This window comes from Dendropsophus ebraccatus, chromosome 7 (assembly GCF_027789765.1).
Source record: "Dendropsophus ebraccatus isolate aDenEbr1 chromosome 7, aDenEbr1.pat, whole genome shotgun sequence".
NCBI classification, from domain to species: Eukaryota; Metazoa; Chordata; class Amphibia; order Anura; family Hylidae; genus Dendropsophus; species Dendropsophus ebraccatus.
This window is the reverse complement of record NC_091460.1, coordinates 121,765,557-121,787,878: the sequence shown is the minus strand read 5'-3', so window position 1 is coordinate 121,787,878 and position 22,322 is coordinate 121,765,557. Positions and strand designations below refer to the sequence as shown.

The window sequence follows — 22,322 nt, the reverse complement described above, 5'->3', positions numbered from 1 at the left end:
GCGTCGGCACATGACCCCCGGCTCTATTCATGGGCCGCCAGAAAGAGACGAGTAAGAACTTTCCGGGTCACTCAGCTCCATACAAATGAATAGACCCGTGGGTCACGTACCGTATCTGCGGCTGTATTCATAAGACAGAAGCCGGGCACCCGATACGAAGATGAGTAGAGGGAATTCTCTCCGGAATACTCCTTTAATATAGTCAGTGCACTTAACAGCCCTGGTATGTTACACAACCTAATCTATAAAGAACAGCTGATACACCTTAGTTTCAAAAAGTCTTGTAGATTAAAAAAAAAAAAAAAACTACACCCAGTAAAGGCCCTATTCCAAGGAACGATTATCAGCCGTATTCGTCCCGCGGAATAAAAGGCAACAATCAACCGACATCGTTCATGTCGGCTGATCGTTGCGTCGTTTGTCTTTCAAACATGTTGAAAGGCAAACGACTCATAAAGCAACGATCTGCTGCCGTCACTCTGTGGAATAGGAGCAGCGGCAGCAGACCGCTGCTGTATGCTATGGGCTGCCCAGACAATCTAACGATCACCCAGGCAGCCCCCCCCACAGCTCCCCGCCCCACACTCACTCGATCTCTGCTGCCGCGTGGCATAGTGGAGGCAGCCAATAGGGCTCGTTTGCTATTCTCAGTCGGCCTGTGGAATAGGGCCTTAAGACTAACAATTCTTTCCATAATTATTGTTATCTATTCAGTCTCAGTCCCCCAGTTCTGAGCTGCTGCTTTTCTCTCCTTCTCCCCCTCCTCCCCCCCTCCCTTCCAAGACGACTGTTGTAAACAACTTTGTAGCTTCTTTGCAATGTTGGGAGGATTAATTTGAGGCCAAGTTTCTGATGAACTGTGATTAATACTCCCAGCATTAAAAAGTTGCTACAAGTTGTAGGTTGGGACTTGTTTACATCAGCCGGCTCAGAAGTAAAGGGGGGAGGAGGGGGGAGATGGAGAGAAAAGCTCACATACAGTTTTTTGTGTCTTAAGTAGAAAGCAGCAGCTCAGAACTGGGGGAAGGAGACTGAATAGATAATAACAAGTATGGAAAAATTGTTAGTCTCACCATGGGCAGCAACATATGAAAAGTCATGTTTGAACGGAATACCCCTTTAACTGTCAAGGTTCCAGATGCAGCATTTAGACCTCATAGCCTATCATAGGCACCTAGTTCTTACAACCATAATAGATTCTGCTAAATACATGAACAATATGTTTTTTGTCAACCGCACCTCTTTGGTATTATATAATGGTGCATTGTTAATGCATTGTGATAACTGTAGGTATAGGTAAATACTGATGGCTTCCCTACAGACAGTCTTGTGTAAAACTACACATAAGATGTTGAGACAACATGATAAATGTAATCACAAAGCAAAAAAATGGATACATAGTATCAGATTAATGTTCCTGGAAATAACATGGATAAGATCATGTAAAAGCCGAGCAATAAACCTGAAAGTCACTGTAAGCAATGCAGTCTCGGACTTTTTAGTGTTTTAATCTTAAGTAATATTACATAATATGAAATCTGTTTTTAATCTAAGCTTAAGCCCTGATACAATGCAGGTAATCAGCCTGAGTGCCTCTAAGCTATCATTCAATTTCTATATGTCTTCTCATTCATAGGTCAACATATTGCACTTACTCCAACCAAGTAATGGTGCCATGCTCCACATCAATGAATAGAACCAAACAAGAGCAATTACTTGCAATGTCCGCTTTTTGGAAGACCATTGTATGGACTGTAATGGTTTGGTTATAACTAGATAACGATCCACAGCAATAGCCAGCAACGTCATCATCGAGGTTATCCCAAATAACGCCCCACAGAATGCATAGACATTACAGGCTGGAACAGAGAGCAGGAAAACATGATTGGAGTCTGAACAGATGAAGCATAGAAATGAATGCAAACACATAATATAATAACGTAAGTAAAAAGTATTAAAAAATATACTTACCCTATACTTACCCCATCCTGCCAGTCCCACTCCTAATGCCGGTTCCATCATGGAGATATGGCCACCCACTCACCTGTGCACTCGATATGCAAATGAGCAGAGATGAGCCCGACATCCATAGGAAATAATTGAAGCTGGAGGCCGTATCTCCACAGTGGGACTGGCATCAGGAGCGGGACCAGCAGGATGGGGTAAGTATACAGGGCTGTATCCAGGAGTAGGGTGGGTTCGGGGGCCATCCAGGGGTGATAAGTTCCCTTTAATTTTGGTAAATCTGAATTCTAGTCCTAGCTAGGCTTTTTTTTTACCTGGGACAAAAATTCAGGCCCAGATATATCAAAGAATATAACATAGACCAATCACAACCAAAACAACCAATCACAGCTCAGCTTTCAGTTTTGGTAAAATGAAAGCTGCGCTGTGATTGGCTTTTATAGGCAGTTTATACCAATATCTAATTTACACGCTTTGACATATCAGGGCCTTAGTTTTAATCCTTAGCCCTAAAGCAAAAGGTTTTAGTAAAAAGGGGCGAGGCTTAAAGGGAATCTGTCAGCTGTAATTCATGTTCCGAACTGCTGACACTGTTAGATAGCTGTTAGGACAAGGAGACACATGGTACTTTTCATATATAAATCTGTGCTTCCAGAATGAAGAAACATGCTTTTATTCTCTGATACAAAAAGTCAGAGTCTTTTATAAGCTCCTGAATAGCTGCAAGCTTGAATGTCTCCTCTCTTCCCCTCCCTGTTAGATTAATACCTGGAATCTGAGTACCAAGCAGGGGCAGGTATGGGAGGGGGATGTAAGGATGTGTTACAGCTTTCTGCACATCAGGAGCTTGGGAAAGTCGCTTTGACCCTTCTTAATATATATATATATATATATATATATATATATATATATATATAAATTCTACATTCTGAATCACAGACAGACATAGGAAAGGTACCAGGTGTCTCCTTGATCGAACAGCTATCTAACAATTTTAACAGTTTGCATCGTTATTTGCAGCTGACAGATTCCCTTTAAGAGGCACCAGTTACTAAAACTATAAAAATTTTTAGACCGTGTAAGTTCTGTTTAAGAACGCACAAGATATACCACATTTTATCATTTATCAAGCTGTTGGATAAATCTGTTGCTTTTATATGTTTAGATTAACTATTAGCAAGCCTAAATTGCTTTTGAATTGTGGAAAAGTGGTAAATTTTAAGCCAAACTTTTTTTTTTATCCAAACCAAAGTCATCCCTGTTTTACCTGGGGTAAAAGTGTAAAACTGCTACAAAAAAAGCCATTTTTAACCAAAGGATTTACTGGGTTCCCACAACATGATGTAAAGTCAGGGAGGAAGGGGGCTGGAATTATCAGCGGCGTTGTGCCAGTATTTGGATACACACACACAGTAAAATTTTAACTAAATACTACTGTAATTTTGAGTGAAATTAAACAGTATGTGAACCGGTGAAAGAAAAAAAAAACATCATTTTTTTTCTGCAAACGCAGGTGGTAATAATTAGGGATGAGCGAACCGGCTGAGGTTCGGGTTCGTATGAACCTGAACTATCGGCTTCTGATTCCCACTGTCTGCCCGCTCCGTGGAGAGGGTGGATACAACCTTAAGGACCGCCTGGAAAACTGGGATACAGCCATAGCCATAGACTGTATCCTAGTTTTCTAGGCGGTCCTCAGGCTGTATCCACCCTCTCCATGGAGCGGGAATCAGAAGCCGAGAGTTCAGGTTCATACGAACCCAAACCTCGGCCGGTTCACTCATCCCTATTGACAATGAGCATGTCTATTATTTAAATGGTTGTAATCAATTGTGGCCGTCATGCTATACTGTGTGTGCACTTTGACTTCAGTAGAGCACATTTTTTACCTCAGAATTACAGCTGTATTTTGGTAATTTTTTTACTGTGTGGGAACATAGGGGGAGATTTATCAAACATGGTGTAAAGTGAAACTGGCTCAGTTGCCCCTAGTAACCAATCAGATTCCACCTTTCATTCCTCACAGACTCTTTGGAAAATGAAAAGTTGAATCTGATTGGTTGCTAGGGGCAACTGAGCCAGTTTCACTTTACACCATGTTGGATAAATCTCCTCCATAGCCTTTAAGTGTTAAAAGTTTTTTAAATTTAGCACACTCCATGTATGCACTATGGGGGAGATTTATCAAACATGGTGTAAAGTTAAACTGGCTCAGTTGCCCCTAGCAACCAGTCAGATTTCACTTTTTATTCCTCACAGACTCTTTGGAAAATGAAAGGTGGAATCTGATTGGTTGCTAGGGGCAACTGAGTCAGTTTCACTTTACACCATGTTTGATAAATCTACTACTATATCTGCACTAAAATTTGGTAAATTTGTCCCTTTTCCATTCTGGTAAACCAGGAGGGAGCAGGGCCAGTTATTATTATTACAGACAGAGACCGCTCTAGTGAATATTTATCCATCATGCACTCCATTTTAGCAGTGGCAGATGAAACACTATTTTTAACACATTTCCCTATGTTCGGACTCATGCAAGATGTTGTGAAGATAATTTTAGTTAACAGAATTCACCGAATTCCTTGAAAGACATCATGGGCCGTGGATTTTATGAAATATGCTGACAGTTTGGATGTTGGCCAGTCCTCCATAAGGCCTATGAGAATTCGAGAATTGCACATGTCAGACCAGATACAGATATGACTTTCAGTGTGAAAGTAAATGTATGTCTAGTGGTTAGACTTAGCTAATCTCACTAGTCTATAGAAGAATACAGCTGACACTGTTTTCAGACAAGGCATCTCTGTCTTACTTGTTAGACCTTCTCCAGGATAAATATTTTACCTGTGGTAAAATTCTTCTTGATTTTCTTAGAACAGCCATCAAAAAGGACGGACCATTTCACCAGAAAATTAAAATTAAAATGCTGTTGTTGACACAAACTTGGGCTATGTACTTTTGATTAGGAAAAAAAATATATTTCAGATTAAAAGCTAAAACTAAGTAGACTAGAGACAAGACTAGGTAATGGGCTGTATCCCATAATTCCAGGCGGTACCCGGGCTGTCTTTTCCTTCCCCACGGACAGGGAAGGCATCAGGAATCAAATGCGGAAGGTTCGGCAAGGTTTGAGTTCGATAGAACGTAAGATTTTCTGCTATTCGATCATCTCTACTAGAGACAAGAGTGACAGCCTGCTCAACCAATCACCGACCACAGCGCTGTTCTGCTCAGTCAATCAGTAATTGGCTTAGTAGGTTGTCACTCCCATCGCAAAATTGACAGCCCACTCAGCCAATCACTAACTGACTGAGACAGGACAGCGTTATCTATTCATGCTGGGTATAGGCAGTCAACTGTTAATAAGTAGCTGGAGGGAAGGGGGAGGGGCAAGAATCTTATTCTTCTGCATATTAGGAGAACGGTTGAACAGAAAGATGTAAGTTATACATCTATGTGTTCAGCATTTCTTTCACTAGTATATGCTGCCCTCATTTAGGGCAGCATAAACCTAGTGACAGATTCCCTTTAAATAAAAATCAGGACTGCATGTAAGCACTAGACATGCATTATATCTTTGCAGCTCACTGAAGAAGCAAACAGTGTTCATATTTTATGAACGTGCACCGTGCATATTTGTACACATTAACTGTGTGATAAGAAATAAAAGGAATGGTAACCATGCAGCCATGCATTTATAGTGACACACTATCTATCTATCTATCTATCTATATATATATATATATATATATATATATACAGTATATATATATATATATATTTATGTACAGCAATATACATACCTTTTATGTATCACTTGAACTACTTGGCGCAGACTTCTGCCATCTTCGTGACGTCACATCCAGAAGCAGCTTTTTGGCGTAGACAGCTGGCTGGAGCGCCAACAGTAATCCAAGAAGCTGCCAAATAAGAAAGGAGTGACGTCAGAAGATGGCTGGTTAATGAAGGCACCACACTAACACAATAATTAGATTCATGCCATGCACCAACCTATTCCTAACCACACAACCAAAGGAAATCACACTAGAAATGAAGGATGTAGAAATAGAAAAGATTGTCGGCAGAAACAGACATAGAAACATAGAAGATTGATTCAAACCTTAAAGTGTACCAGTCGTTATAAATTTCAAAACCTAAATCAACAGTAGATGGGATATGAAGCAAGTTTGCAATTTACATTCATTGTTTTTTTTTTAGTTATCATGGAAAACACGGCACTTCCTGTTTTCTGACTTTTTTTCTCTCTCAAAGAACAGGAAACAGGAAGTCCTGTGTTTCACAGGTCATATGAGTGCTCACAGAGAGAAGGCAGTCATGTGATTGAGCCATGACACTCTGTACTGGGCGGAATTCCAGTTTTTTTTCAACCAGCACAAGTCAGGAAATCTGCCTTCAGGAGACTGGATCTGGATTTCTGGTAAGTACAGCTTTGTTTTACAGCAGGATAACAAAAAAAAAAATAATGAATGTAAATTGCAAACTTGCTTTATATCACATCTACTGTTGATTTAGATTTTGAAAGTCATAACGACAGGGACACTTTAACAGTAAATTATAATTTACTGTTAAGTAAATTTAAATTTATAAGTAAAATGCACATGTCAATACAGTTCAATTACCTATTCCACCAAGGATCCACTGCCTATTAAAACTGTTGAGGAAACAGACTGGTGCTTGGGTAGCAGACATAAGCAAATCGCTTACTGCTAAATTCATTATGAAGTAGTTTGGTGCTGTTCTTAGCTTCTTGTTACTGAAAATAAAAGAAACGCGTTAGTAACATGAGAGATAAAACAACAGGAATATCCCCCCCCCCCCCCCCAAAAAAAACACAAAAAAAAACAGGCAACAGGCGCTGCTCGGAACCTTCATCAGGACTAATACAGATATAGAGATGAGCATGACTCAAGCATTTCAATACCAGTGGCGGAAGAAGTTGAATGCAGCCCATAGGCCATAGGCTGTATCCATGTTTTCCAGGACTTCCTAGGACGGCATTAAATTTCTCCAGCCACCCGGAATTAAAATACTAAGCAATCCCATTTGAGCATGCTTGAGTGGCGCTTATATCAGGCATCAAACCTCTTATTCAACATTTGTGAATAGATGAAATGTTAATATCTATTGTGTGTATGATTATGTCATTATTTATGCCACAATACATCTGTAAGTGCAGTGTAATTAGCTTACTCCTCTGAGGATTATATATAGTGATGCATGGCTGCAACACTAATATGGGCATTGAAAACATTTCATTTCACCTCTTTAAGCATTTAGCTTTTTATTATTATATGCTTTTTTTATTATTAATAATAAATGGCGTGTAGTTCAGATTAGAATTGGGCGTAAAACAACACAATTAAAGGGAACCTGTCACCCCCCCGTGTCGGGGTGACATGCTCCCGACCCCCCGCTAGAGCACCTTATACGTACCTGATCCCGCCGGGTCCCGCTTCTTGATCCGGTCGGGTGATGGAGATGTCAGCTCCCGAAACCCGGCACGTGCGCTCCTGAGATGAGTCCAACACTCATAGAGAATGACGGAGCGTCGGACTCACCAGTCATTCTCTATGAGCGTTGGACTCATCTCAGGAGCGCGCGCGTCAGGCTTCAGGAGCTGACATGTCCGTCACCCGACCGGATCAAGAGACGGGACCCGGCGGGATCAGGTACGTATAAGGTGCTCTAGCGGGGGTCGGGAGCCTGTCACCCCAGCTCCGGGGTGACAGGTCCTCTTTAACAGAAAAAAATGACTAAAGTAATCTAATCTAATAGAAATGTAAGTTATTTTAAGTACAAAATAGAATAATTCAAAGAAAAAAATACATATATATTTAGTTTTTTCTATAATTATATAATTTTTTTCTACAACTGAAAAAAGTGACTGAGGTGTAATTAGGGATGAGCGAACCAGCTGAGGTTCGGGTTCGTATGAACCTGAACTATCTGCTTCTGATTCCCGCTGTCTGCCCGCTCCGTGGAGAGGGTGGATACAACCTTGAGGACCGCCTGGAAAACTGGGATACAGCCATAGCCATATGCTGTATCCCAGTTTTCTAGGCGGTCCTCAGGCTGTATCCACCCTCTCCACGGAGCAGGCAGACAGCGGGAATCAGAAGCCGATAGTTCAGGTTCATACGAACCCGAACCTCGACCGGTTCGCTCATCCCTAGGTGTAATTAGTATAATTTTGGTATTGTTTCGAGTAGAACTTGACCCAAAACAGAGCAATTAACAGAGAAAGTAACTGATGTATAAGACATGTAAATGTGCAAACTGTGACAGTATTACATGTGTACAATTCAGCTACACAGGACCGGCTCCAGGTTTCTGCGGGCCCTCAGGTGACAGAGCCTCAGTGGGCGGCCCATCCATCCACTATGCACTCATCATCCACACACTATGCAAAATCACTCGAGACACCACTAACTTACACTAATACACATTATTGACACAGACATTGACTGACACACACTGCCTAACACTGACTGACTGACACAGACACTGCCTGACACTGACAGACAGTGAATGACACTGATTGACTAACAATGATGGACTGTCACAGACACTGACTGACACTAACACACAGCACTTACAGCTTAGTCTTCTCCCTCTTCCTCTCTGCCAGGCTACTCTGCACACTTTAAGGTTGAGGACTTTCAGGTCATGTGATCAGGTCCTTCACCCTTTTCTTTCTCTGTGCAGGGCCTACTCCGTCTCTTGTGTCTGATGTTCCACCCTACACTGCAGCAGGCTGAACATTAGAGCACCTAGGCCCTTTTCCCCCCTGGAGCCCCTAGGAATGCTGTGGGCCCTGGCACTTGCCCAGGTAAGCCCTGTGGTGACGCCGATCCTGATCTAATGGCGTCTGAGCGTCTGAGCATGCCACTTTTTTTTTTTTGTGGTATATTACTTTGGATGTGGTATTACAGAAAATTCTTGCTCAGAAGCAATGACAGAATAGGTTTTTATATCGAACTATATTTTTTACAGATGTGCTTTATGATTATTTCAATACTTTACCTGTAAAATGCATAAAGGACTAATAGATTTCCAACAACACCGACTGAACCAATAATAAGAATACAACTTCCAAACATGTACAGAACTTGGTCTGGAACTTCTGGAAGTGACACGCCTTTGCGAGATCCAAGCTCCACTGCCTAGGGAACAAAGAAAGTTTTTGACACATAAGTAAATACACCTAACACCATTCTTGGACAGCTGAAACTGCCCTTGCCTTTCAAAAAAAAAAATCTGAAACCTAATTAATCTAACCTAACTAACTGATAAAAAAGACTCCCCCCACCAGCACAGAATGAAATGCAGAAGCATGAGCAGCACAATGGGGCCCTAAACTGACCAATGGAGCAGCTACTGTACACTAAAAGCAAAATGGAGAGCATACATAATGCAAGCAATAAAGTGTCACTGTCATTTCTAAAACCTCCGAATGTTCAGATCCTGACCGCTCGTGAGAATGATCCTTGTGAAGTCCACGCTCAGTGTGGTCCTCTCCCTTTTCTCCTTGCTTAATTTTACACTCAGACCAGGACAGATCTTAACTTTCGACCTGTCTCTATGAGATGTCAAAAGTTTTTTAAAACGACATTGACACTTTAAAGAGGTTTCCAGGGAAAATTCATTTTTTCCCTATCCATATTAGGCCCCAACGTCTCTGTCATGAATAGAGCCAAGGGTCTGGCATGCGACCCGCGGCTCTATTCCTCCCATGGAGCCGACAGAAAGAGCCAAGTAGAGCGCCCTTCTCTACTCGTCTCTTTCCGTTGCTTCATAGGAATGAATAGAGCCTCGGGTTGGATGCTGGACCCCCCGCGACCTTCTACTTCTCCCTTATTCTGTGGATAGGGGGGGAAAGTGATTTTTTTCCTGGACAACCTCTTTAACCCCTTAAAGACAGAGCCAATTTAGATTTTTACATTTTCGTTTTTTCCTCCTTATGCTTAAAAGGCCATAGCAGTTGTATTTTTCCACCTAGAGACCCACATGAGCCCTTATTTTTTGCGTCACTAATTGTACTTTGCAATGACAGGCTGAATTTTTGTATAAAGTATACTGCGAAACCCGAAAAAAATTCAAAGTGTGGTGAAATTGAAAAAAAAAAAGCATCTTGTTTATTTGGGGGAACTGTGTTTTTACGCCATTCGCCCTGGGGTAGAACTGACTTGTTATATATGTTCCTCAAGTTGTTACGATTACAACGATATGTAACATGTATAACTTTTATTGTATCTGATGGCCTGTAAAAAATTCAAACCATTGTCAACAAATATATGTCACTTAACATCACTCCATTCCCAGGCTTATAGCGCTTTTATACTTTGGTCTATGGGGCTGTGTGAGGTGTCATTTTTTGCGCCATGATGTGTTCTTTCTATCGGTACCTTGATTGCGCATATACGACTTTTTGATCGCTTTTTATTACAATTTTTCTGGATTTGATGCAACAAAAAATGCGCAATTTTGCACTTTGGGATTTTTTGGGCGCTGACGCAGTTTACTGTGCGAGATCAGGAATGTGATTAATTAATAGTTCGGGCGATTACGCACGCGGCGATAGCAAACATGTTTATTTATTTATTTACTTTTATTTATAACCTGGGAAAAGGGGGGTGTTTCGGACTTTTATTAGGGGAGGGGGCTTTTTATTAATAATGACACTTTTTAAAAAACTTTTACACTTATACTAGAAGCCCCCCTGGGGTTAGGGTTATTCCCCCTGGGGGACATCTAGTATAAGTGCATTGATCTCTCATAGAGATCTCTGCAGCATAGATATGCTGCAGAGATCCATGAGTTAGGCACTCGTTTACTTCCGGCTGCTGCAGCCGGAAGTAAACGAGTGCCGAGTCGGGGACGCCGCTATCTTGGAGCAGTCCCCGGCCGGCTTCAGAAACGGAAATCGCTCCTCCGGGATAACATCCCAGAGGAGCGATCTCCTCCACTAGACACCAGGGATAAGCTGCGTCCGGTAATCGGATGCAGCTGTCATGTTTGACAGCTGCATCTGATTACTGTATTAATTGATCCGTGCCCGCTAATACCTGCGGTCCCGGACTACAAGCGGCACCCGGGACCGCCGCGGTTCAGAGCGGGGTCGCCGCGCGGCCCCGCTCTGAACGTCCTTTACGGCAACAGGGCATAAATATACGCCCTTTGTCGTTAAGGGGTTAAAGGGTAACTCCAGTACAGGTTAAAAAATTAACCTTCTGCAGAAGCAAATAGCATTACTTACCTATCTATCCAAGTTTTGAAACTACCTAAAATCAATTTGTTTTGGGTTTGTTTGTTCTGTATTGTGTGGTTGTACTTCCTGGTTGAGCAGTTGTACGCAGTACAAGATCAAGAATGCATTGCTTTCCCTCAGCTGTTCATCACAGTCCTTCACTCTGCCCATTCCCGCCCAAAGCTGTTGCATAACTTCTAGGCTGTGTTCACACATTGCAGTTTCATTGTGTTACTGAAATATTTGTAGTACTTTATCATTTCATTGTGGTCCCACCCACACAGCACACTGTATTCTCTACCTGTAATGCCGATATTGGAATAAAGTAAAAAAAACTTTTTGAATTAATTTTTTTTTCTTTTCATCTCCACACACATATAATGATCAAGTATCTTTTATCTTTGAAGTTGAGCCCCACGATAAGGACTTTATCCCATATTATCTTACATGGGCTATACTGTTTATGCCTTATTTTTTGTCCAGGCGGGACTGGCAGTGCCGGCTCTGATCCTCTGTGATGTTTAGCATCATTTACTTGTGTTATTCCATTATATTTGTGAAGATGCTGCAGTACTGCAATGAAGCTCCAACATGTATAAACATAGCCCGAATTTGACTGCAGGTTTTTCCACAATCAGTGAAATTGCAGCAGCTGCTTCTGGCTGGTCAGAGGTGGTGAATCACTCAGGGGATTGGGGGATCCAGCCAAGGCTCCTGTGACATCACGCCCTGCCCCCTGTCTGCATCATCAGTCTCTGCTGAGCAAACACAATGTGAGACATGGAATATTGTTCTCCAAAGGTGGGGGAGCAGTGGGAGCAGGAGACAATGTGGATTGGCACAGAGGCCAGTTTTCTTCACTTCCTGGATGTCAATCAGCTATCAGTGTGACAGAACCGTACAGATATGCTAATTAGTGATGAGCGAGTACTAAAATGCTTGGGTGCTCGATACTCGAGAAAAATATTTCCCGATGTTTGGGTGCTTGTTTGGAGTAACGAACCCCATTGAAGTCAATGGGAAACTCAAGCATTTTTGCAGGGGACCCAAGCTCGGCCCAGGGGAGGTTGCGTGAAAACCTGTCAACCTCACAAAATGACTGAAACACCACGCTGCGGAATCTGTTGGCGCTATACAAATAAATTTATTATTATTATTATTATTTATTATTATAAATGGACAGGAAACAGCAGGGGCAGCATGTATGGATGCCTCTGAGGCTGCCTAATCACACCATTACGCCAAATTCTGGTGGTCAACCTCAAGACAATAGTGCTGACCCAGACTAAGATGGGCAAGGCACATGCCTTGAAGAGTGTTCCCCTGCCAGTGCCTGACAAGCTGACTGCTCCCCTTGAATTTGAATTAAAATTTGAATATGAATTTGAATTAGTTTAAATTTTGAGTTTGAAGTTTGATTTTTTTTTATTTATCTAAAGGGAACCTGTCACCCCCCGTGCCGGGGTGACAGGCTCCCGACCCCCCGTTAGAGCCCTCTATACTCACCTCATCCCGCCGGGTCCCGCTTCTGGAGGTGGTCGGGTGACGGAGATCTCACCCCCTGCAGCCCGGCGCGCGCACTGAGAGATGAGTCCAACGCTCATAGAGAATGACTGAGCGCTGGACTCTCCTGTCATTCTCTATGGGTGTTGGACTCATCTCTCAGCGCGCGCGCCGGGCTGCAGCGGCTGAGATCTTCATCACCTGACCACCTCCAGAAGCGGGACCCGGCGGGATTAGGTGAGTATAGGGGGCTCTAACGGGGGTCGGGAGCCTGTCACCCCGGCACGGGGGGTGACAGGTTCCCTTTAAGTTTGTATCCAGCAATTGCACGGTATGAAATGGACAATACAATCATGCAATAAAAATAGCCGGATTATGGCTAGATTTAGCCTTACACCCTCATGTAGTTGTGCATGAGAGGCAAATCATTGGAGGTAGGGACAAAGAAATAACACAGTCATCTTAAGAGGCCCCGGAATTTGAATGAATACACTTTTAATCCTTTAAAGAGTATCTAAGAGAAGGCAAATTTAAATAGAATTTGATGGAAAAACCACCCACTACTACCGCCTCTTCCAACCTGATTGATCCTGCCTGCTAAACAGTGACTATTTCCACCATTTTCACTGTCTGTTCCATTTAGCTGTGGCGTGTATCTTGGAGATACAATGGATGTCCTGACAGCCCTGCAAAATAGCCCTTGAATTGAAATCGATTTGATTTTACATTTGAAATTTGAAATCGAAGATTAAAAAAACAGCCGATAAAGTGGCCTTTACCGAGCTGCTGACTTCTGCCTTTGAAACAGCTACAAAATGAGAGGACGGCAGAGGACACCCACAGCAAGTTTATATCATAAAATTATATGGTTCGAAATGGACAACACAAGGATCCTAATAATAAATTATGCCTGACACAGCATGGCGGTAAGAACTCTGGGAACAAGGTAAATGAGGCAGGTGTGGAACCTCACAAAAATTATGCCTGACAGCATGGCGGTGAGAACTCAGTGAACAAGGTAGATGAGACCGCGTGGAACCTCCCAAAAATTATGCATGACACAGCATTGCGGTGAGAAATCAGTGAACAAGGTAGATGAGGCAGGCATTCAACCTCCCAAAAATTAAGCCTGACACAGCATGGCATTAAAAAAACAGTGAACAAGGTGCATGAGGTAGCAGTTGAAGGTGCAAAAAATTAAGCCTGACACGGTTGGCCCTTAAAAAAATTGGATGTTGGGTCAGCGTTTGGTTAAGAGTAGAAACAACAGATAATGGTCAGACTAGTTTTTTGAGGTTGTCGTATAGAGTCTGTGTGTAAGTGGTGCTTTATGGTGTATGGCACCTGTTACACAGGACAATGAGCAGTGAGGTTGGATATGGCTGCACTAAAAAAGAAAGCAACCCTGTAGACCGGCTGCAGATGACAACAGATAATGGTCAGACTAGTTTTTGGAGGTAGTCTTATAGAGTCTATGTGTAAGTGGTGCTTTATGGTGTAAGCCACCTCTTAAACAGGACAATGAGCAGTGAGGTTCTATGCAGCTGTACTACAAATCACAGCAATACAATGTACAACAGAAGCAGCACCAGCCACAAAAAAAATAATAGTAGTGAGAACTTCTTTGGGGTCTGTACGCACCACCTGCTGTCCCCTGCCAGAAGTTGATCTCCACAGCTAAGATGGTGGTAGCTGCACTGCAATCCCAGCCAGCAGTCTGGAGTACTCCAAAAAATACAAATGTTAAGCCCTTACAAGGGCTGTTGGGTTCTTTGACTAGTATCCCTGCCTACAGGAACACTAATTCCCTTGGTAACGCTCTCCCTGACAATCAGCAGCTCTGTCCCTCTGTCCCTAATATCTTCCAGCCTGCATGCGCATCATCTGATCTGGCCAACAAATCGCTGCTATCGACATGTATGGGTCCCACATCATCGCACGCTCTACCAAAGAGTCTCCTGCATGGCTGAGAAATTGCGCACATACTTGCAGGAAAAGGATGATGCCATTTTCTCGAGTATCGCAAGATGCTCGTCCTAGCAACAAATACCTTCGAGTACCTTAATTCTCCACAGAGTACCAAGCTCAGACGAGCATGCTCGCTCATCACTAAATGTAATACATTGTATAGACACATCTATATAATTTTTAATGTACTTTTAATAGAAGACAAGTTTTCCTTATGTGAAATTCGCCTTTAACTATATACTTGCTGGAGGGTTTTCTATGTCATGACAGATATACTTTAATTACCTTGCTTTGGTAAGAAGCTAATTTCTGCAAGCACCATTTAGATAAATAGGAAAGTTACAGAAACGTCTGAATAAAATCTGCCATGTGTGAAAATGAAACAGACTGAAACTTTACCCACATTACCTCATTTCTCATTGATATGTAAACTTGTTTACTGGTCTAGATTTATTACATTTTGATGATGAACCTACGTGACCTTAATGCCCACACAACGATTATGCTATACATGACAATTCCTCTCCTTTTCAGGAATTAATGAATGGCTGTCACGGTTATGGCACAAATGCACAGCTATATCATGTTTTAGAATATAAGAAATATAAATTACGCTCAAAACATTTGCGGTGCTTATTGGTTTTCAAGGATATTTCACAATGAGAGCGAATTATTTGCTACGTGTGAGGAATATGTATAAAATGTGTTGTGAATGACTGTACATTATACACCTCTTTTTTATGTGAGTTATGAAAGGTTGACTCTTGACGTAAAAAGTAATAGATAGAATTCCTTGCTATGCTTACCACCCTCTGACCCTACATTAGGCTTAACTCAATGTATTGGTTGTGCTTGTAGCAATCTTTAAATTTTTTACCATTAGATATATTTATGGGAGTAAAGATTTAGTATGCCTTTTACGGCAAACCTCATTTATGCAAAATTTTGATTAGTTTTTATTGGTTTTATGTCATGCTTTACAGTTTTTAAAGATTAGCAGAGCCTAATGGAAAGAGATGTGGCCTCTTGTAGACCAGAACATGTGCATAATTTATGACTATCATACTCTAGTGCAAAATCCTTGAAAGGGAATCTGTCAGCATCTGGGCCTTACCTGAGGTGCTGACAGTATGCTATAGTTGGCAGTCCCCTAATGAGCATGTTGCCTGTTGGTAATTTGTCCATTCAGTGGATTATGCTCAATCTTGGGTCACCCTACTGTTATGAAGAGTCAAAGAGGAGTTGTAGCTTAGCATTTGTGCCACACTCTGTCATTCCTCACCACTCCTTTCCCTTCCCTCTTCTTCATGAATAATCAATGCTGCCCAGCCACCTGCTCGCGCAGCTGTCAGCTAGTGTCTCTGATTGCAGCTCAGTCCTCTGTTGGCAGTGTTCTAGGGGTAAATCATCTGTCTAGAGACCACCAGTAGGCCTTTTTTTTCGAATCACCTGATGGAAATAAAATATATATATATATATATATATATATATATATATATATATATATATATAATTAATTATTGTATGATTTTTAAAAGTGCAAAGAATTCCCAATCAGCTCCAAATTCGTTTTTAAATTTGTTTTTTGATTCAATGATTAGAAAAATTATATATATATATATATATATATATATATATATATCCCCCCCTCATCTTTGTATTAAAAATACTTAACTAATTGGGAGCTGATTGGGAATTCTTTGCACTGTTAACAATAATACAATAATGAGAAACAAATAAAAAATAAATAATTATATTTCATTTCCATCAGGGAATTCAAACTATGCTCTAGACAGGTGAGTAACCCTTGACCACAGCTCCAACACATTTGAGCTTAGAGATTCAACTATATCTAATTGTTTCTTTCAGACATAAACTGCCTACAGAGGACTGAGCTGCAATCAGAGACACTAGCTGACATCTGAGCGTGCAGGAGGCAGGGCAGCATTGATTATTCATGAAGAAGAGGGAGGAGGAAGGCGTGGGGAGGAGACCCAGGATTGTGCATAATCCAATGCACGGACAAACTACCAAAAGGCAACATGCTCACTAGGGCACTGCCAACTACAGCACACTGCAAAATAACAATATGTCTGCGCACTAAATAAATCATGGGGCTGGTTACAACACGGTCTGCTATCTTTTCCTGCATATAGTATACCCTGTTGATAAAGGTCTTGCTCTGACCAAAACATCCAGAAGTTATATGGTATACTGATAGCATGCTGTGAACTACACATTGTCCGTGCTGATAACTGTTAAACCTAAGACACATAAATTAAAAAAAACACAAACAATTATGGCAACTTAATATATCAACAATACCACACTGTCAGTACCTCAGGTAGGATCCAGGTGCTGACAGATTTTCTTTACAGGGGTCTTTGGACAAAATAGATACAGAATATCTCATCTGTCACTGACCAGCAGGGTGCCAAACACCCAAAACCCACAGATCAGATGTTTGGCGCCCACACTATATAGTGAATGCAGTTTGTCTCCATTTACTGTATATTGGCGGCAATGTGTAACTGTAGCTGAGGTCTCATTCAAGTAAATAGGAGCTGGGCTGCAGGTACACATTGCCATCACTACACAGTAATCATAGACAAACCCATTGTATAGTGATTGTGATTGGTATGGGTGCTGGTTGTTGTGTGTCCAGTAGATAGCTCATCAGTAAATTTTGCCCAGAAACCCCTTTTAAGATTGGCATACACAGATGTGTTACTTCTATTATACTACATCTTACTTTGAACCAAATGGATTTTTGGCAATCATTCATGTCCCTGCCTATTTATCAATTAGACGAAAATCTATGCAACATCAAAGAGCCATGAAAAACTCCATTTTACCCTTGGTTACTAAACATCAATTCCTATTGTGGAATTACATTTCGAACAATCTAAATTCTTAATTTGGAAGATCTGTAAAGAGTGGCAATATTATACATATGTATCTTTTTATACCCTGTCATGGCCTAGATTTTAGTTGAATGTTATCCTTCTACCTATTATTCAATTCTTCCATTCACTCACTTAATAATTAAAGATGGAATCAACCATCATCAGTCATTTGCAGGATGTGTTATATAGTGTTGAAAAGTATTTCTATTAGGGAATGGTTCAGTTAACAACGTGACCTTCCTTTAAAAACACTAAACTTGTCTAAACAACAAAGCAGTTAATCTGAAGGTGCAAAAATAACAGAAAATATTACATTCATGTCAGTTTCAATGTACAATTCACAAGTACTAAAATTGTTCTTCAAAAATAGTTTCTTTATACATCAAATTCAACCACAATGTTCAACGTTTCCTCTTTTTTCCTTTTTTTCTCTCTCTCGATATATATATATATATATATATATATATATATATATATATATATATATATACTGTTTATATACACATTATGTGTGAGGGTACATTCACACATCCGCTATTCATTCATATTGCCCCGTTGACACACCCATAAGTGCTTTGGGACCATGCAGGGGTCTTGATCTTTGCCGCAAAAAAATGCTGGTTGGCCTATGACCCTATAAATGGGTCGGTACAATAGGGTTGCACATCCCTAGTGCTGTCTGTAGCTGCGGGTCTGCTGCTTTGGACGGCTCTACAAATGTGTGAACCTGGCCTGACTTTGTGAAATAACCTACCCAATGAGCTGGTCATAAAAAAAAAAGACAAATCTAACCTGCTAATATGTCCCTTCTGCACCGGAGATGCCAAGGAGAAAGCTATGTCTCTTACCTTCCTCATCGATGCAGTTCCGACGCAGTTAGTCTTTTGCTCCACAGTCTGGTGAGACTGTTAGGAGCACTAAGCCACCTGTTAGGAGCACTGCCCGCCCCCATAGCGCCGATCCGGCCCGTCCTTTCTGATGATAATGAATGGAGCAGGCGGATCAGCGATATTGGGGCGGAAACGGCGCTGAAGAGGAAGGTAAGAGACCTACCTTCCTCCTCTGCATCTCCTGTGCAGTACGGACATATACAGATTCCTCTAACCCGCTGATAGTTCCCCTTTAACCCCTTCGAGACAGTGCCCTTTGATGCCTGGATGTCCAGGTCAAATTAATGCAATGTTCCTCCCCGCCTTCTAAGAGCCATAGCGCTTTCATTTTTTCACCTACAGGGCTGATTGAGGTGTCATTTGCACCATGATCTCTAGTTTTTAATAATATCATATTGGTGTAAGAGAAAAAAAAAATTCTGATATATAATTTATTAAAATCAGCAATTGTTTACGCCGTTCACCGTGCAGGAACAATAATGTTATATTTTAATAGATCGGAAAATTCCGCACGCTACGATATGGAATATGTTTATTTATTTATCAAGATTTTTATTTTTATAATGGGCAAGGGGGTATTTTAAACTTTTATTGGGAGGGGGGTTTATAAGGATTTTTGAATACGTTAAAAAAAAATGTTATAAGACTTTTTTTTTTACACTTTTTATCACTGTCAAACATGCAATCAATAGATTGAATGTACCGATCTATGCTATAGCATAGCATGGATCAGTGTTATCGGCAAACTATGTATAGAGCCTGCCTGAGAGCAGACTATATCCAGAGATGGACGATTCGACAGGACGGAGGTAAGTACTTTAAACGCCACGATCACTCTAGATAGCAGTGTTTAAGGGGTTAATGAGATGCAGCTGCGGGATTGCAGCTGCCTCTCATTACCTTCGGCCCTGGACACACTGATGTGTGCAGGACCGCTCTCACTGCAGCGGTCCTGCACACAGCAGAAGTCCCTGAAGTCAGGAACGTATATGTACATTCCTACTACACACACACATATATATATATATATATATATATATATATATATATATATATATATATACTTATTACTGATGGGAAGGGGTTAAAGAGACTCTGTCCCTAGGTTTATGCTGACCCATCTAAGAGTAGCATATACTGGTGACAGAGAAGCTGTACACAATGATGTATCACAAATATATTTGTGTTGTTCTTAGAACATCCCATGCCACATCCCCGCCAACACTTTCTCTGTACAAACCTTATTCTAGAAAATGATAGGCTTTGCAGAGTCTTGGATTCTACTTTAATATCAGTGCTGTGGGGGAAACAAAGCTATATTGCTTTGAGTGCAATTTTCCCATTAAACGCAGTGTATTTACCATTATTTGTATATTACATATGCAAAACTCAGATGTTCTTAGTGAAAAACGGATTTACAAATAGAGCAATTTGCTTTTCTTACAGACGGGATTCAGAGAGAAGATAAGCTTTTATGCCGCTGATAAATTCTGTGCAGATGCAGGGATGCATACGCGTTCTGATAGATTGGTTTATTTTCAGACAGCAAAGGAAAACGCTAGGAAATAAATAAAAACAACCTAATGTTTAATATCACAGTCCAACACTATTATTAATGCTAAGAACAAGATTGTACTTATCCTCACATGGCAGGACAGCTGTCTGCCAAGACTTAAATATGCGCTCATGTCTTGGCAAAAGATGGAAGCAAATATATATTTCTTCCAGAAATAAAAAAAAAGATGCCTGCAACTGTAAACTCTGCGCTCTAAAGCGAAATAGACCGATAATAGAGATGACGACTTGAGAATGTTGGTTTTGTAACCACAGAGGAAACGTGACAATGGTGTATTGTCCTATTTAAATTGTTATGTCAATGCAGTCAATACCGGTATGGTAAAGGTTTTCAAGGTTGTTGTTGCTGTGAATGGTGTTCACCCCCCCATCCTTGTAGTTCTTACGGTTTTATTATGTAACAACATATACTACTGTACATTTTATTGTGTTTTCTTTTATTATCATCACAAATTGCTGTGGTTTCCTGAAAAGACAAAGTACATGTCTTTGTGGTTAAACTTTATCTTCAGTGAAATTCATGGTGAATTGCATGTGGTCCTGGGGTATGCTGCACACAACTGCCCTGCAGCATGTAAACACGGCTTTACAAAGTAGTCTTAATGAATTACAGATAATAAATAACATCTAACTTAGGCTATGTTCACACTACGTATATGTCCGGCCGAATATTTTTCGCGGCCGGACATATACGTGTTAAACTCCGGCCGGGGATTTACGTAAGTTGCGGCCGGCTACATACGGTCTGCGAACTTACGCCCGTAGTCTACTTACGCTTCCCGAGCGCTGTACGTAGCGATCTGACAGCGCTCTTTTACTTGGAAATCTTCAGCTAGCCCCAGACACCCCATAGAACCTTTTGGATCGGCAAAGCAAAGTGCAAAAATGAAGAAATCACCACTCCGTACGGGACTGCATGTTACGCTAAGGGCGTAAGTTACAGAATTTTCCTCCTAAAACAATGGTCTGGTTAATTTTTTACGGCGCCGCATACGATCCTGGCGTAAGTTCTTACGTAGTGTGAACTGTGCAGCCGTAGATCGTATACTTTCCATTGTACGCAAACTACGTAAATCTCCGGCCGCTTATTCATGGAACGCGCTACGGCCAGAAACATACGTAGTGTGAACATAGCCTAAAAGTGTAAGTGTCATTTAATTATTTATTTTTGCAGAAATCAAGTACAAGGGATTTGAAGAAGCCCTGTAATAGGTTTTATTATGCAAAAAAGCCACTCAAAAGTTTTCCTACCTCCCCCCAGGGCCATATTTGCCACTCGTGGTCCGGTTCCTAGGGCGGCACCCTAGGGCGGCAAAAATTCTGATTGCGTCTGAAAGTGGGCAGGCCGCTGTCGAGGAAGGCAAGGCCAATGTCGCGCGAAGGGGGGGATGGAGCGCTCACCTCAGTTAGCTTCAGCTGTGAGGGAAGCCAACTGCCAGGGGAGGAGAAGGCCGACCGCCCCCCTCCTGCACCACTGCCTCGGCCTTGAGGGGAGGAGGACTGCCCTGCATGTTTTAGGTAAGGGAAAGGGGGGGCCCTCCCGTGGGTGGAGGAGATGGAGCCAAAGTTTTGGGGGCGGAGCCTCATGTTCACTAGTGAACAGTATACAGGGGGGGGGTACCCCCTCCCCACTCAATTTACTGTTCAGGGCCTAGTGCCCATATATGCAGAGGGGTGGGGGTTCTGGGCACCAGGCTCTGAACAGTGCCTGGAGTGTGTGTGTGTGTGTGTGTGTGTGGGGGGGGGGGGGGGGTACTGAATCATACAGGACACCCCCCTCTCTGTATACTGTTCACTAAGCCCTGAAGGTTACATTGGGTGTGTAATATGCTGGGGACCTGATACTGGGGTCTGTAATGCAATGAGAACAATATGGGGAAATTTCTGCCCCTCCCCCCACCACCACAGGTGACAAGCCACAACCCGCAAACCACACTTCTAATAGGCCACAACTACAAAAAAGTCTAGGGCAGCATAAACTAAAGATACAAGCCTGCTTCCCCCTCACATGTTATCTGTGCATTATCAAGCAAAGCCATCTTTGTTACACAAGACCAAAGTGAAGACAGGTTTCTGAGTCCATTATTACCTATGGAGGGGAAAAGGCTTGAGGGGGATGGCTGAGCAGAAAGTAGAGACAAGAAGCTGTACAGTTTGGAGACTGTCTGCACACATAAAACACTGGATTCACAGGTCAGAAATGTCAGTGCTGGGAGCTTGGTGAGAAAAGAAGAATGCAGGAAGTGC

General features: G+C 41.8%; 1 protein-coding gene across 1 annotated transcript in view; it reads right to left on the bottom strand.

Annotated features, from left to right (window-relative positions):
* Positions 1 to 22,322, bottom strand: part of LOC138796597 (melanopsin-B-like) — an 88,352-nt gene that overhangs the window by 19,881 nt on the left and 46,149 nt on the right. Inside the window, exons 2-4 of the mRNA XM_069976208.1 lie at positions 9,010 to 9,149; positions 6,606 to 6,739; positions 1,656 to 1,859 (exon numbers count right to left, since the gene is read on the bottom strand). Coding sequence (XP_069832309.1) covers positions 1,656 to 1,859; positions 6,606 to 6,739; positions 9,010 to 9,149 — 478 coding nt within the window. The remainder of the gene's footprint in view (positions 1 to 1,655; positions 1,860 to 6,605; positions 6,740 to 9,009; positions 9,150 to 22,322) is intronic.